We start from the raw sequence: 14,395 nt of genomic DNA, 5'->3' as shown, positions 1-14,395 counted from the left end.
AGGTGATTAAAATGCCTCCAAGACGTTGAGCACCGATGCAGGCCACACCCACACCACCCGTAGAGTCGAAATAGGTAGGCCTCAGTGTGCTACAAGACTTGCGTGAGCAGTTGGCTACCTCGGTCGAGGTTACAAGAAACAAAGTGAGCTTTTGCAGAGAATATGTGAGGCATGGGCGCAGCAGCCGAATAGCGATAGTGCCGGCTACCCCAGTAAATGCTCCAGTGGCAACTATACCTCTAGCAGCGACAGTGCCGACTATACCTACATCCAGTGTAGAGGCATCGAGGTTAGGTGAGCAGTTGATGGAGGCAGAGTAGGAGTGGATCAGGGAGAGACTAGCGAACTGTCGCAGATTTGACCCGCCTTGGTTTGACGGTAATAGCACCAAGCCTTGGGTGGTGGAGGCTTGAGTTGAAGCCATGGAGAAGATATTTAAGGACACTCATTTTGGAGAGAGATCGGATACACTTAGTAGCCCACTACTTGAAGGAAGAGGGTTTGGTCGACATGATCACCTAGCATGCCGCAAATGACATAAACCAGTTTCGTAGGTTGCTGTTCAGGACTTACTTCCTAAACAGTGTAAAGCAGAAACTCGAGGATGACTTAAAAAATCAACAGCGGGGTGACAAGATAGTGCAGGAGTACGCGAGGGAATTCAATTAATTGCTTGCTAAATTATATTCTATTTGTCGCGAGGGAGAAGGCTCAAACATATATTTGTTTGAGTGGGGTATCACGGGGCAAACTTTCTTCACCTTGAAAATCCCCGCGTGGCGCTCAAGTGTCACAGATCCAAACCAGCCTTACCGAGTCCTTATCACAGACACATTTCGAAACTTAACAGCGGAAGACCAACTTAAGCATTTTGCCAAGCTTGCTCCTCCTCAAGCCTTAATGTTCGGCGCCACTCTTTCAATCGAATCCCTCGTTGGACTCCACGAGTTCCCAACAAACAACCCCAGTGTCAAGGTTGGCCACTAAGCTCAGTACATTATGTTTCGCCAAACAAACTCTTCTCGAGAGTGCTCCTTCGTCGAATGCCTCATTGCCCTCGAAACTAGCCACAAGGGCATTACAAGTTCTTCCCAACTTAGAACTATCTGAGTATAGCCAAGCGTCTCACCCCCACGCATCCTACTCCCACGACTTGACCCACCCGCCACTGATGTCAACATCCAAGCTTCGCAGCATCGCGTGCTACAAAAGGAGCTCATGATTATAAGTCCTTCACTATCTCGTCTCTTGCGGTCTAACGGTGTCCACGGCCATAGTGCATACGCGGCCTGCTCACTCGGTCTAAACCACCTAAGTGTGTGCTACAAGCTAACATAATTCCCAGGTAAACGACTTAGCGTCATGCTTCGTGTTCAGCTAGAACAACCTGAGTGCCCCGTCAGTCCTCGCGAGAAAAGCTAACAAGTCCACAATGTGCTCTCGGCCATTTACATGACCCTTGCTTTGCCGTGGTGCTTTACGCCCATGATTTTCTTAGGTTCGCCTCATAAGGCTCTATACCAACGAGTCGACCTTGCTCCGCATCGCTAACCACTTGGCATCTCTATTGCGCGACCATTCTTGGCTGCCAACACCGCAAGTCCAGTTTCGAAGATTAACATTATGGATGCCAATACTAATCGCCTCATTATGTTCCACCTCCTGAGTCTCGTGGGCACCGCACCCCACGAATCCCTGCTTGGCACGTTTGCCTTTGGGAGCCTATTGAGTTTCACCTTTTAAGCTTCATAGGTACCACGGCCCACAAATCCCCACTTCCAACACTCTCCTTTGAGAGCCTTGCCCTTTATGAAGGGCCATCTATCACAAGGCTGTCCCTCATCCGCTCGTTTGGTCCACGATAGTGATCCAAGACGGTATAAGAAAGTGTAAACAATCCTAGGAAGAAAGCCTCGCGGTATTCCCTGCCCTCTAATGTCTTCAACCTCGTGTCTTCGACATTACCTTAGGTCTGTGTCACTCCAACCATCCAGATCTGCTCACATGAAACGCTAGGCTTGGCACATTCGCTTGCCAAGGGGCGGCCCATGTCCTATGGGCTGTTGAGGGAGTCGAGGCCACTTATGAAGTGTCCTATCTCTCCACTATATACCTTGCAAGTCCTTCGCCTATTTGGCACGCTGGGGTTACAAAGGTGCTCACGGCAAGGTCCGTTTTGACCTTGCAAGGCCTCCCTTACATTTGGCACCCTAGGGGTACAAAAGTGCTCATTAAGGGGTACGTTTTGAGTCCCCCACATGCGACACCAATTTCTTTGCCACGACATGGCCTATTGCTAGGGAATTATCTTTGTTGACTTGACAGTAAAACCGCACTTGACGGAATGCCTCAACTTTGCAACTCCGTAACATCATCAACCTAAATGCCTCCAAATGTGGCGCCCAAGGATATTAGGGCTGAGCCCAAGCGATCGGCCCGTGACAGTCTTCCCCACTCAAACCATCGATGTCCTCGTCGATGATCCACTACTTCATTAAACTCCGTTGCCGACAATAACTACTCTAAACTAGAGCTCCCCATGGCCTTAACATCTCATGCCACATTGACCTACGAGTGAGTTAGTTTACTAAACAATGCTTCTATGAAGCCCTTTTGTTCTTCTCGACCAAACACTTCATACACACATTTTATCCCTTTGAGGTAGGCTTCTTTAGCCTTGGTGCCTTTCTCGTACCACACCAACTTCTTCACGGAAGATTTTTGTTTTGTCGTTTATACCTATTGACCCCTCCTCTAGGTGTTATTTAACCTTTTAGATCTTTGGGATTTATAACTTACAATGAGGAGGGCGAGGAATGCACGGGGGCTTTTGTAGATTAGTACTTTTGTTTGTTTAAAATAAAAAAAAAACTAAAATGCCAAAAATTAAAGAATAATAAAGAAAACCAGAGAAGAAGGAAGGAGAAGATGAAGTTGCACTGTTAAGATTAAATTGCTGTTTTAAAAGAACGTTGCACTATTATGGATGTATTGCACTCTTTGAAATATAAACTGCACCATTTAAAATAAAAGTTACACTCTTTAAACGAAAGTTGAACTTTTTGAGAGATATTTATATTGTTTCTCTTCTTGTTATACTCTTTGAGATGTAAATTGCACCCTTTAAGATAAAAGTTATACTTTTTAAACGAAAGTTACACTCTTTGAGAGATATTTACACTATTTCTCTTGTTAAATGATGCAATTTACATATTAAAGGAGAAATAGTGCAACAAGAGGAGAAAGCGTGCGACAAGAGAAGAAATAGTGTAAATATCTACTCTTAAAGAGTGCAACAAGAGAATAAATAGTGTAAATATCTTCTCTTAAAGAGTGCAACAAGAGGAGAAATAGTGTAAATATCTCTCAAAGAGTGTAACTTTCGTTTAAAGAGTATAACATTAATTTTAAAGATACAGTTTACATATCAAAGAGTGTATCAAGAGGATAAACAGTGTAAATATCTCTCAAAGAGTACAACTTTCGTTTAAAGAGTATAACTTTCATCTTAAAGGGTACAATTTATATTTAAAATAGTGCAATTACGTTCATAATAGTGCAACGTTCTTTTAAAATAGTGCAATTTAATCTTAACAGTGCAATTTCATCTTCTTCTTTCTTCTTCTCTACTTTTTTTTTTTTATTATTCTCTAGTTTTTGGTCTTTTAGTTTTTTTTTTTTTTGTTTTAAACAAACAAAAGTGCTAATCCAAATATGCTTCCGTGCATTCCTCGCCCTCCTCACCTCCGACACCGTCGAGGCCGTGCTCGCTACCGCCCTCTGGGGTAGGCGGCTAGGCCGCGTGCCCCCTCTCTCGTCGGTGAGCTTCTCGATGCTGAGATGTGCTCTCTCTTTATCATCGGCGATGGTGATGGGAACGCGAGTTCCCAGAAGTGGGTTTGGTGGGTGCAAAATCCGCTGCAGTGGAGGTGGAGGGCGAAGGCGAAGGAAGAGGAGGCGGTACCGTCCTTACTATCATCGCGGAGGACCGCGGAGGCGGTGGAGGAAGGTCAGACTCGCAGCGCGGTCTCGACGGGGTCGGAGGCGATGAGGGCGAGAGTGCTTAGGCTAGGGTGAGGGCGTGAGGAGCAGAGGCCAGGGGGGCCGTTTCCGCTTTCGCCTCCGTCACCTTCTTTGGCGAGGAAAAAAAAAAGAACACCAGAAAGAAAAAAAAAAGAAAAGAAAGTATAATGGTATTTTAATCAGTTTACTAAAAATTCGAACCGAATCTACGAAATCAAGAAAGACGGTCAAATTTTGTAAAAGCTGGAAACTTATAAATTTTTTATTCAAATTGGTCTAATTTTATCTTCTTTTTTTTTTTGAGTAAATTGAAATATGCCGTGTAACGTTAACATGCACGGAAAAAGGACCGTAAGTACACTAAAAAGAAAATATGAAATTATTTCCTACTCGAACTTTCGTCCTAGTGGAAAATTTAAAGACTTCTTTATGTCGTGTAGAAACCGTACTTGCTAGACTAGACTTTTAGAGAGAGAGAGAGAGAGAGAGAGAGAGAGACTAGACTTTTAAAGAGAGAGAGAGAGAGAGAGAGAGAGACTTGAGTTAAATTTTGAGCCAAAAAATTTAATTGAGATACACGAATAATTTAGGTGAAAATTTTTTCTGGTATTATGTGCGTAGCTTTGAAGGGCCCTCAAATTCCTTGCAAAATAAAAGAAATTAGTCTCGTAAGAGGTTTTAACTCTCCAAACCAAGACCCATGTACAATTTTGGACCCTCTAAACTCAAAAGATTATTCAAATTTTTAAGTTAATTTAAAATAAATAAGAAGTTCGAAAGAAACGAAACGCTTCAACTCCAAGTTAGTAATACTAACAAACAGGCAAGATAACAATTACTAGTTAATCTAATAGTTGTCAAGCTTTTAGAGTCGTCTTTGAGGTAAAGAGTTTGATCCTGACTTAGTTCTCCGGTTTAGATTGTTTAAACTTGTGGGGTTTTCTGAGGCCTGAAGGCTCCCGAACAAGATTGAAAACCTTAAAAACCAAATATCCAATTATTAATAATTGTTTAAATAGTTAAAAAAATCCCAGATATTTAATAATTGTTTAATATTTTGTGATATGGATACATTTGGAAATGAATTGGGCGGTCAAAGAAAAAAAAGACTCGAACGGAAAGAAACAAATGAATGAATTATGACTCATGACTGACTATTCTTATCTGTTATATATGTCTCCAGTTCTAAAATCGCAAGATTTTTTATTCCTACTATCTTTTAGTTATTCTATTAAATTAAGTTTTACTTATGCCTAATATTATAGAGATTATTTCTAATTTTTGCAAATTTGTGTTCCTAGTTTATTTGGATTTAATTACTATAATAAATATATCCTTTATTTTATTAATTTGGTGTGGTAGTTGAGAAGAAGTATGGGTGCATTTTCAGGACTAAGATTTTGTAAAAGAGACATAATTTTTACACTACTTTTATTATAATGAAAATCTCTACTATGTCATCATCCGTGGATATAGACTGATGGCCAAACCATGTAAATACGTATATGCTTTATTTTTCTTCTCCGTCTCTGATTCTTTTGGGTACTTCACCATCGGTGAACTAGATCTTTTCTCCTTTTGTCATAACAAACTAGTATAAGAGAAAATTTGATATCAGTGTAAGTTGTGGATTACTAAATTAAACTAGTACCAGAGAAAATCTGTATCTACATAGTCGCGGATATATAACAAACTGGTATAAGAACCGAATGAGATCAAAAAGTTTGATCACCCCATCAGTTTCGCTATATGTCAAATTATCGTTTCGATGCAACAGAAATTGAAAAAAGTGTAACAGGAGAATGTGAAGATTGGCACTTCAGAGAACCCCATAGATTCACTCATTAAGTCTCTTTCGGTGNGATGGCCGTTAGGAAGACTTCCTTTATAAACAATGCCAAAACCACCTTGTCCCAACTTGTCAGCGAAGGACTTGGTCATTCTTTTTACTTCTAAATATCTGTACCATTTTGTGTTTAAGGATCCATATTTCTGTATGAAGGATTCAACACTTGGCGAAGTCTTTGATTTCTTCTTCCAACATACTAGCAAGTCACAAGACTTCTTATAACATAAGAGACAAGCAATGAGACATAGGCACACAAACAGACCACCTCCAACTCCAATGAATACTTCTGCATAGGTAACAAGAGTGCATTTCCATTAGAAAACTCGATTATAATTATAAGTATAACATCTTTTGTTATTTGTGTGCAGTGAAAGATAATATAGTTAATACTAGAATGAAACAACAACCAATTACTACAAATGTACATACAAAAAAACTATAATTGTATTTTATCTGAAAATTTGTGTTATTCTTAAAATCCAGTTTACAAAATAGTTAAAAAAGGATAGAAGAATCTTAACTTTAAGTTTCAAGAATGCCACAAAACTAGTCATTTCAGTCATACGTACCTTGCATCCCTATATAGTATGTTGAAAGTTGTAAATAATCTAAAAAGGTTTGGAGTAATATAGATAGATAAAGGACGAAGATAATAATTTATGGTGATTTAAATTTTGTCATCAATATATAATATTCTATATTAATAATTGTTTCATCACTTGCCATGCCTAACAGGAATATCAATGAATCACTTATCTTTAATTTTACATCTTTCATTAAGTTAATTTTAGATTTCATAATCCTTTAATTAAACTAGGAGGTGATGGCGCTTTGACCTCAATATTTAATTTGTTACATATTTATAACTCAAACTTTCTGAATTGTTATAATCAAATTTTGTCATCAATTGTCATAATAATTAATTTTGTCGCCCTAACATATAGTCCTAGCCACTGCCACATTTATAAACTCAATTGCGGTTCTGATATGGCAATTACGCAACTTCTTAATTAGCCACTGCCATCTTTAAGGAGGGAGGCTAGGAGAAAGAACTTATTGCTTGCACCTAAATAAATAAATAAATAAATAAATGAGAAGCTCCTCAGTCATAGCTTAATCTATTGAATTTGATCCACAATATTAAAAGGTCTTATAAATGACACCTCACGAATTTTATACATACTTTCGAGTTTCGAGCATCAAACAACAAACCTATCTATGTTGTTGATTTTACAATTGTTAAATGTCTTAATAATGAATTTTGAAAAGTTATGATTTTGGATATATAAGCCATCTAGATCTTACAAACCATATCAAATGATTAAAGTTTGATTTGAACACATTATGTCACTACAACAGAATTAGATTATAGGGATATATGTTTGGGACACTTTTGTGTAAGTATCCCATTTATGCCAAAATTTTTTTAAAAATCTATTAAGGCCTAAATATAAAGCCCAATCTAACAAAAAATAAAATGTTACTCTGCTCAACTCATCCCACCCAGCCCATTCGGGCCGATTACAAATAAAAAAGAAAAAAAAAATCGATCACCATCCCCCCTTCTCCCCTCACTCAATTCACTGAAATCCTAGACGAAGAGCCCTTCGCTCCCCTCCTCCTCAGCTACCGCAGCCAACGTGGTGGAGTTCCGGTGGTTGCTAAATACTTAAATAAGTATTGGTAAATTAACAGCACATTTTTTATGTTATACCGACACTCTTAAACTGTCACTATATACCTAACAACCCCACATATAACAACACTTTTTAAAAGTGTCGGTAATTTAATCAGCAGCACTTTTTTTGACCTATATCGATATTTAAAAGTGTCGCTATACACCGTTTTTATTGTAGTGTGCTGTGAGGTCTATCTAAACACTTTCATTTTGAATAGAAGTATCAAAACAAATTTTTCTTTGACATCACGTCAACTTTGAATTATCATATTACCCTTGACTAGGTTGTGAATATATCACATATCTTAAAAGCATTGGTTCTGCCCGAATCCTATATATATATAGAGAGAGAGACAGTGAGTGAGTGAGTAGTTCTTATGTGCTATTAGGAGCACGGAGGCCTCCGTGCTCCTAAGCCTTTTTTTATTATGGAGCTTCCAAATCGACGATCGGCTTTGTTAAACTTGATCTAATATATTTGAGGTATCTAGAAAATAAATTTTGTAATTTTTTTATATCATTTACCTAGCGATCGAAAGGGTTCAAAATCAATAATTTTTAATAGTTGATGTATATCTTTTGCAAGTTTAACGGTATAGAAGTATTTAAATCGGATTGTAGTTATTATATATTGATAATATATAATATATAAATTATGAGAAAATACATACAATAGTTTTTTATTTATATCTTTTTCTTTCAAGCAAAAAGTCATGATGGAAAACAACTTTTCGGACATAACAAAGACCAAAGAGGTAAAATTTGTTTTCCTCCAAATTTTTTTCCCACCTATTGGATAGCGAACCAAACTTATCGAGTGGTTGACCAGGTCAAGTAGTTGACGAATCAGATGAGTTTTCTAGTGGCAGATTAGTTTTCGGACTAACTCTCGAGTGTGCCACGATCAAGCAATTCGATTGAGTAGGAATCGACTTAATCGGGTTCTTCCTCAATACGATATGCCGAACTGAGGTCTAAGGCAAACTCAGCTGAAAGAACCAAGCGGGTTGTAATAGGAACTGGAAGCTTGCAGAGATTTATATGGTACTCCTAATCACTATCTATATCTAGAAAAGTTCTTAAACTGTAGAAAAGGAATGATTACAAAAGTAGTTCTACTCCAAGAAAACAGAGAAATGCTGAAATAAGAATGGTCTTCTTGTTTGTAAGGAAGAAAGATTCTTATTTCAGGTATCGTTGTGTAATTTATAGTATTACTGTCAGCCTGCAGTTACCGTGCGACTTGTGTCATGGGGAATGCTACAGTTGCTTCTTTATTGGTCACGGGAATTACTCCCACGTTCCTCACCCACTTTCTCATCCGTTTCTGCCCAGGGGCTCCTCATTTTCAGCAGCTCTTAGCACACCATATTATAATTTGTCCACGCCAGTTAAGCACGCTTACTAAGCCGCCTACCGGCTGGCACTATTTTTCTTGCACCAATACCACCGAAATTTTTTTTTTTATAGTTTTACATGAAATCAAATGGCCCCTACCAGCTGGCACTAAACTATAGAGGTGATTGAACTAATATATAAATTTAATTTATGACATGCAACTATAGAGGAGATTGAACGAATTTATATATGTTGACTCATATAAAAGCATGTTGTCTCTAAATTAATCGCGTGGTGATCAATCTCTGCGATTCATTAACTATAAAACTCGTACTGAAATTATTTTGGCAGTTTGGAAAGTAAACAACATTTCTCTATTTAGGCTACAATCTATATATTAGCTTGATTTGGACATAAAACAAAGTAAATGTTGAGAAGAAGAAAATTGCATTTTCTATCATTGAGAGTGAGAATCTTGCAATTAAATTTTTTTTTAAAAAAATAAAGACTTTTCTATGCGCAGCAAAGAAAAAATGTTTTAGAATCAAACAACACTTTTTAATTNTATTAGCTTGATTTGGACATAAAACAAAGTAAATGTTGAGAAGAAGAAAATTGCATTTTCTATCATTGAGAGTGAGAATCTTGCAATTAATTTTTTTTTAAAAATATAAAGACTTTTCTATGCGCAGCAGAGAAAAAATGTTTCAGAATCAAACAACACTTTTTAATTAATTAGAAAAAATAATTAAAAGGATGGTAGTTTCGAGCACTATTACCTCTTCTCCAACTCTTCTTTGAACTCTCATAACCTGCACCATGCATGGCAATAATTTGCATGGTTAATTACGATAGCAGTAATAAAGAAAAAAGAGAACGAAATGATTTTTAGAACAATATATTATTTAGACAGTATCTAAGGATCCAACTGTTCAAATAGAAAAAGAAAAAAAAAACAAAAAATCGGAAAGAAACCTAATATTAAGCTTTTGATTTGGTTTGCTTTGGATTTTTCACAGTACTGTGCTGTGTAGTTGCGTTTTAATTTAATTTTCTCCAACCGATTAATTTAGATCAGTTTATAAGTTTTCAGTTCACCCTGAAATCGGAGGTAATGCATTCGATCAAATTTGTGATGTTATAAATGTTGTTTACTGATTTATGAATTTATCAGACATTGTTCAGACATTAATCCAAAGCATTTCTTTCTTTCAACAATGCCCTGTCAATTTTTCTAAGTTGTGCAATCGTACTAAAAATCTTGTTAAGCTAGCTGGTGTTTTATTTTGTCAGCGCGAAACTCGTACTAGAAAGAGCAGGCAGGCATGAAGCCATACCAGGGCAATAGCCGGCTGGCGTTGCGTCGGAGCAGAAGCTGCGCGTCTGGTTGAAGCAGCAGCGCCTGCCGGAGCGCTCGCATTCCTCGCAGCCTTCGGGAGCGCCGGCAATCCAGGCCAGCTGGAACCCGTGATTCAGCGCCTCGATGAAATCATACGTCGCCAGGAAATGAAGCAGCACCGGCGCCACCACTACGTCCTCACACGGGACGCCCCGAATTTCAGGCGGAATGCCGTTACTGGGGAAGACGAAGGAGCTCTTGTCCCCGTAGCCGACGCAGGGAATCACGTTCTGCTGCGGAAAATCGTTCCACGGGCTGGGGTCGTTGACGGAGCAGCCGAAGAAGAAGGTGAGATTGGCGTCCGCGCCGGTGTAATTCAGCGAAGAGGCAACGTCGCTGGAGAACGTGAAGTTGTGGAGGGATCTCGGGCACCCAATCGTGTCGGGGGTCGCTAGGACGACGTCCATGTCGGTGAGGTTGATGGTGCGGTTGGTGTAATCGATATTGGTGACCTTGTAGTAGTGGTCGGAACCGATCTGGAGGATAGGCTGCTGCTTGTCTTCTAATTCGCAGGCGATCCCGAATCCGGGGTAGCCGCAGTGGACGGCGGAGAAAGACGGAGGACCGTCGGAGCGCCAGAACGGATAGGAGATGCTGACGCCGCCGCAGGTGGAGGAAGAAGAGCAATTGATTGAGGGATCATCGGATGAGGAGAAGGTAATGGCAAGAAGGGAAAGGAAAGAGAGGACGGGGAGGAGGAGGATAGGAATAGATGATGGCATGGTCTGAAGTTTGGGTTCACGGAATTGGTATAGAGTAGAAATGTTAGATGGTTTATGTGCATCCCACACTCAGAACTCTCGCCTATTTACATGGAGTCGTTCGAAGTTTTAAAATTTTTTATTTGCGGCTCAAGGGTCTATTTACGCACCTCTAGCTTATTTTTAGGTTGAAAATAATTTTTAACTCGCTTCATCATCCTTTACTGCAAAAAAAAAACAAGTTTATTTATCTCCACTTTCAATAAAAACAATCGTAACCTAAACATTGCCCTTTTTTTATTTTTTTGAATAGTAATTTTATATAATTAGGTATATTGAAGGAAAAAAAAAAAATATTGAGTTAACTTTGCAGAGTACTCTTCTGTCCGTCTACCTCTAATTACATAAGATAATAGGTTTAACCATAGATAGTAGGTTTAACCATCTCCACTTCCAATGAAAGTTACCGTACCCATATCATTGCCATTTTTTATTTTTATATAATCTGATATTTTTAAAGAAAGAGATTTTGGGCTAATTTTCTGAGTACTCTTCGGTTATCCCTAATTAGATGGATATTTCTAAAAAATTATCAATATAAAAAATACTCTTTTAATTTCATGAGACTATCGAATTACTCTCATTAATTAACTCCGTTTAAAATTTGGTCGTTTGCTCGTTTCGCCAATGAAATATTTTCGGGTTTAGAGTTTAGAATTATAGGATTTAGGATTTAAAGGTTTTGGGATATTAGGGGTTTTAAGGTTTAGGGTTGTTCTTTTTGGGTTTAGGATATTAGGGATTTAGAATTTTAGGGGTTTTAGGGTTGAGGGCTTCTAAGGTTTTAGGACATTGGGGTTTTAGGATTATTTAGGTTTTTAGGATTTTAGGCTTTTAGGGTTGTTAGAGTTTAGGGTTTAGGGTTTAGAATTTTTTTGGGTTTTAGGATATTTGGGTTTTAGAATTTTAGGGGTGTTAGGGTTTTGGATTTTTAGGGTTTTAGTATATTGAAGTTTTAGGATCTTTTACACCCCGTTTGGAATGGGGTACAAGAGGGGGGATAAGGAGGTTATCCCCCTCTTGTACCCAAACACAATTTGCGGGGAGTGGAACACTTGTTCCACCCCAACCTAGTATTGTACCAGGTTGGGGTGGTATTGTACCAAGTTGGGGTGGAACAAGTGTTCCACCCCAAGGGGTGGAACAAGGGGTGGAACACTTGTTCCACCCCTCCCGGAGAGAGAGAGAGAGAGAGAGAGAGATTTTTAATTAAAATTTATAATTTAATTTTTTAAAATTTAAATTTATAATTTTAAATTATAAATTTTAATGTTTAAATTATAAATTTGATTTTTGTAATTTTTAAATTTTAAATTTAATTTTTTAGATTTAAAATTTAAAATTTTATATTTTATATCTTTCAAATTTAAATTTGATTTTAAATTTAAAATTTGATATTTAAAATTTAAATTTTGAAAATTAAAAATTTTGATTTTAATTTCAAATTTTAAAATTTAAAAGTTAAAATTTTTAATTTAAAATTATTAGTTTAAAATGTTAAATTCAATTATAGAGGTAAAACTATTATTTTCTATCTATAACTACCAATTATTCCACGTAATACTCAGATTTTTATCCAAACATAATTTTTCTAGTTCCAGTTTATACTCACTTTTTCATCCAAACAAAAAAATACCCTTATTCCTACGAAAATCCATTCTTGTACCTATCCCCGATATAACTAATTCTTGCTTATATCCGAACCAAACGGAGCCTTAGGGTTTTAGGATTTTAGGGTTTTAGGGTTGTTAGGATTTTAGGGTTTTTGGGTTGTTAGGATTTAGGGTTTTGGGTTTAGTTATCGAATTATATGTTTGTCCCAAACTATCACTTATCTTTAACCAAACTCTTGGATTGGTTTCACTGCTTACAATACAATTCATAGAGAGTCGAAAGCAATCAGCGTCTCTCCAATCGATAGGTACTAGAAGTCCAAGGAAATCAACATTTCCAAATATGGGAGGGAGTTGAGAGGAATCGGCTTTTTCCGATATCGAGTAGGGAGTCGAGAAAAATTGGCGTCTCCTTTGTGACACTTGTAGAAAGTCGCAACTTGTATCCATTTTATATTCTAAGTTCTCATGACTTCTAGTGTTATCCACTAAATCCACTTACAAGTTCCCTTCTTATCTTCTAGTCTATATTTGTCTAGATGTCCATATGTCTCTATGTTCCACATCCTCGATTTTAACCTAAGTTTAATGCTTTTTTTCTTCTTTTTTTTTTGAGAGAGATAGATAGCACGCTATCCGCTTCGTTTATTTCATTTAGAAATAAACTTAGCTAGAAATGTGAATCAATTAGGATTCGAACTTGGGTCTCGGGTACCAACCACCAAGCCTTTTGCCACTTGCTCTAGGAACTTGGGTCTTGGGTACCATATTTATTACTAACCACCAACCTAAGTTTAATGCTACAATCTATACCTCTATACCTCTATATCTTCTATACATGAATTCTCATTACTAAATCCACATGGATGTACCATATTTATTTGAGGGCGGTGGGACCTACTATTATTTTTATTTTTTTTTTTTGGTCTGTAATGTTAGATATTATTCCAATTTTATCTTATCCCTAATGATTATACTTCTCAATTTATCTATAAATTACTATATTTTCTTAGTAAATCTGTTTGGCAATGAAATTATGTCACATGGAATAAATTTTTTTATTTTTGGTATATCTCAATATTCTAGAATAGAGAGGAATACTAATAATTTTTTGTTTGGATTTATATTAACTTATGTTAGGGTATAAGCAATGTGATGTTTGTTTAATTTTTTGAAAGAAGAAAAGAATAGTGAAAAAAATTAATTGAATTTTTTTAAATGCCAATTCTGCCCTTCTGAATGTCTCACATTCATAGCATATGTTATGGAATATATAGCACATGAAAAATTGAAAAATATTTTTTCAATAGTTGTAAAAAGTAATTTATTAATCAACTTGATTAAAAAATAATCTTTATTATGTAGGCTACCCACTTTGTTTATTTTACTTAGAAATAAATTAACTGAAAATGTGAATCAATTATGATTCGAACTTGGGACCTAAGGTACCAACTACCAAGCCCTTTGTCACTTGCTTTAGAGACAGTCGATTATTATTACAGTAATTAAATTTATACTAATAATATATATACTAGTAAATACTATATATAGAAATGAGATGGAAGGATGGAGTAAAGTGGGGGTGTAGGGCGAGGCATCATAAATAGAGGATGTGTGGATCGAGGTGTCAAAAAGAAAAGGAAAAAATCATTTGTTTATTGCCCCACCCTTGAATTCGCCAAGAATAAATTTTATTCCAGGGGTGGGGAAGAGTATAATTAACGGGTTATTTTA

General features: G+C 37.1%; 1 protein-coding gene across 1 annotated transcript; it reads right to left on the bottom strand.

Moving 5' to 3' along the window:
• LOC109722572 (LEAF RUST 10 DISEASE-RESISTANCE LOCUS RECEPTOR-LIKE PROTEIN KINASE-like 2.8) lies at positions 4,926 to 11,009 on the bottom strand. Its single transcript, XM_020250665.1, has 4 exons — positions 10,226 to 11,009; positions 9,668 to 9,700; positions 5,842 to 6,158; positions 4,926 to 5,000 (listed from the first exon to the last, which is right to left on the bottom strand). The coding sequence occupies exons 1-4, from the start codon at positions 11,007 to 11,009 to the stop codon at positions 4,926 to 4,928; spliced, it is 1,209 nt and encodes a 402-aa protein (XP_020106254.1).

The sequence above is a fragment of the Ananas comosus genome, linkage group 16 (assembly GCF_001540865.1).
Source record: "Ananas comosus cultivar F153 linkage group 16, ASM154086v1, whole genome shotgun sequence".
In the NCBI taxonomy this organism is placed as follows: domain Eukaryota; kingdom Viridiplantae; phylum Streptophyta; class Magnoliopsida; order Poales; family Bromeliaceae; genus Ananas; species Ananas comosus.
Note: the sequence above shows the minus strand (reverse complement) of the source record. Positions and strands in the feature narration are given on the sequence as shown.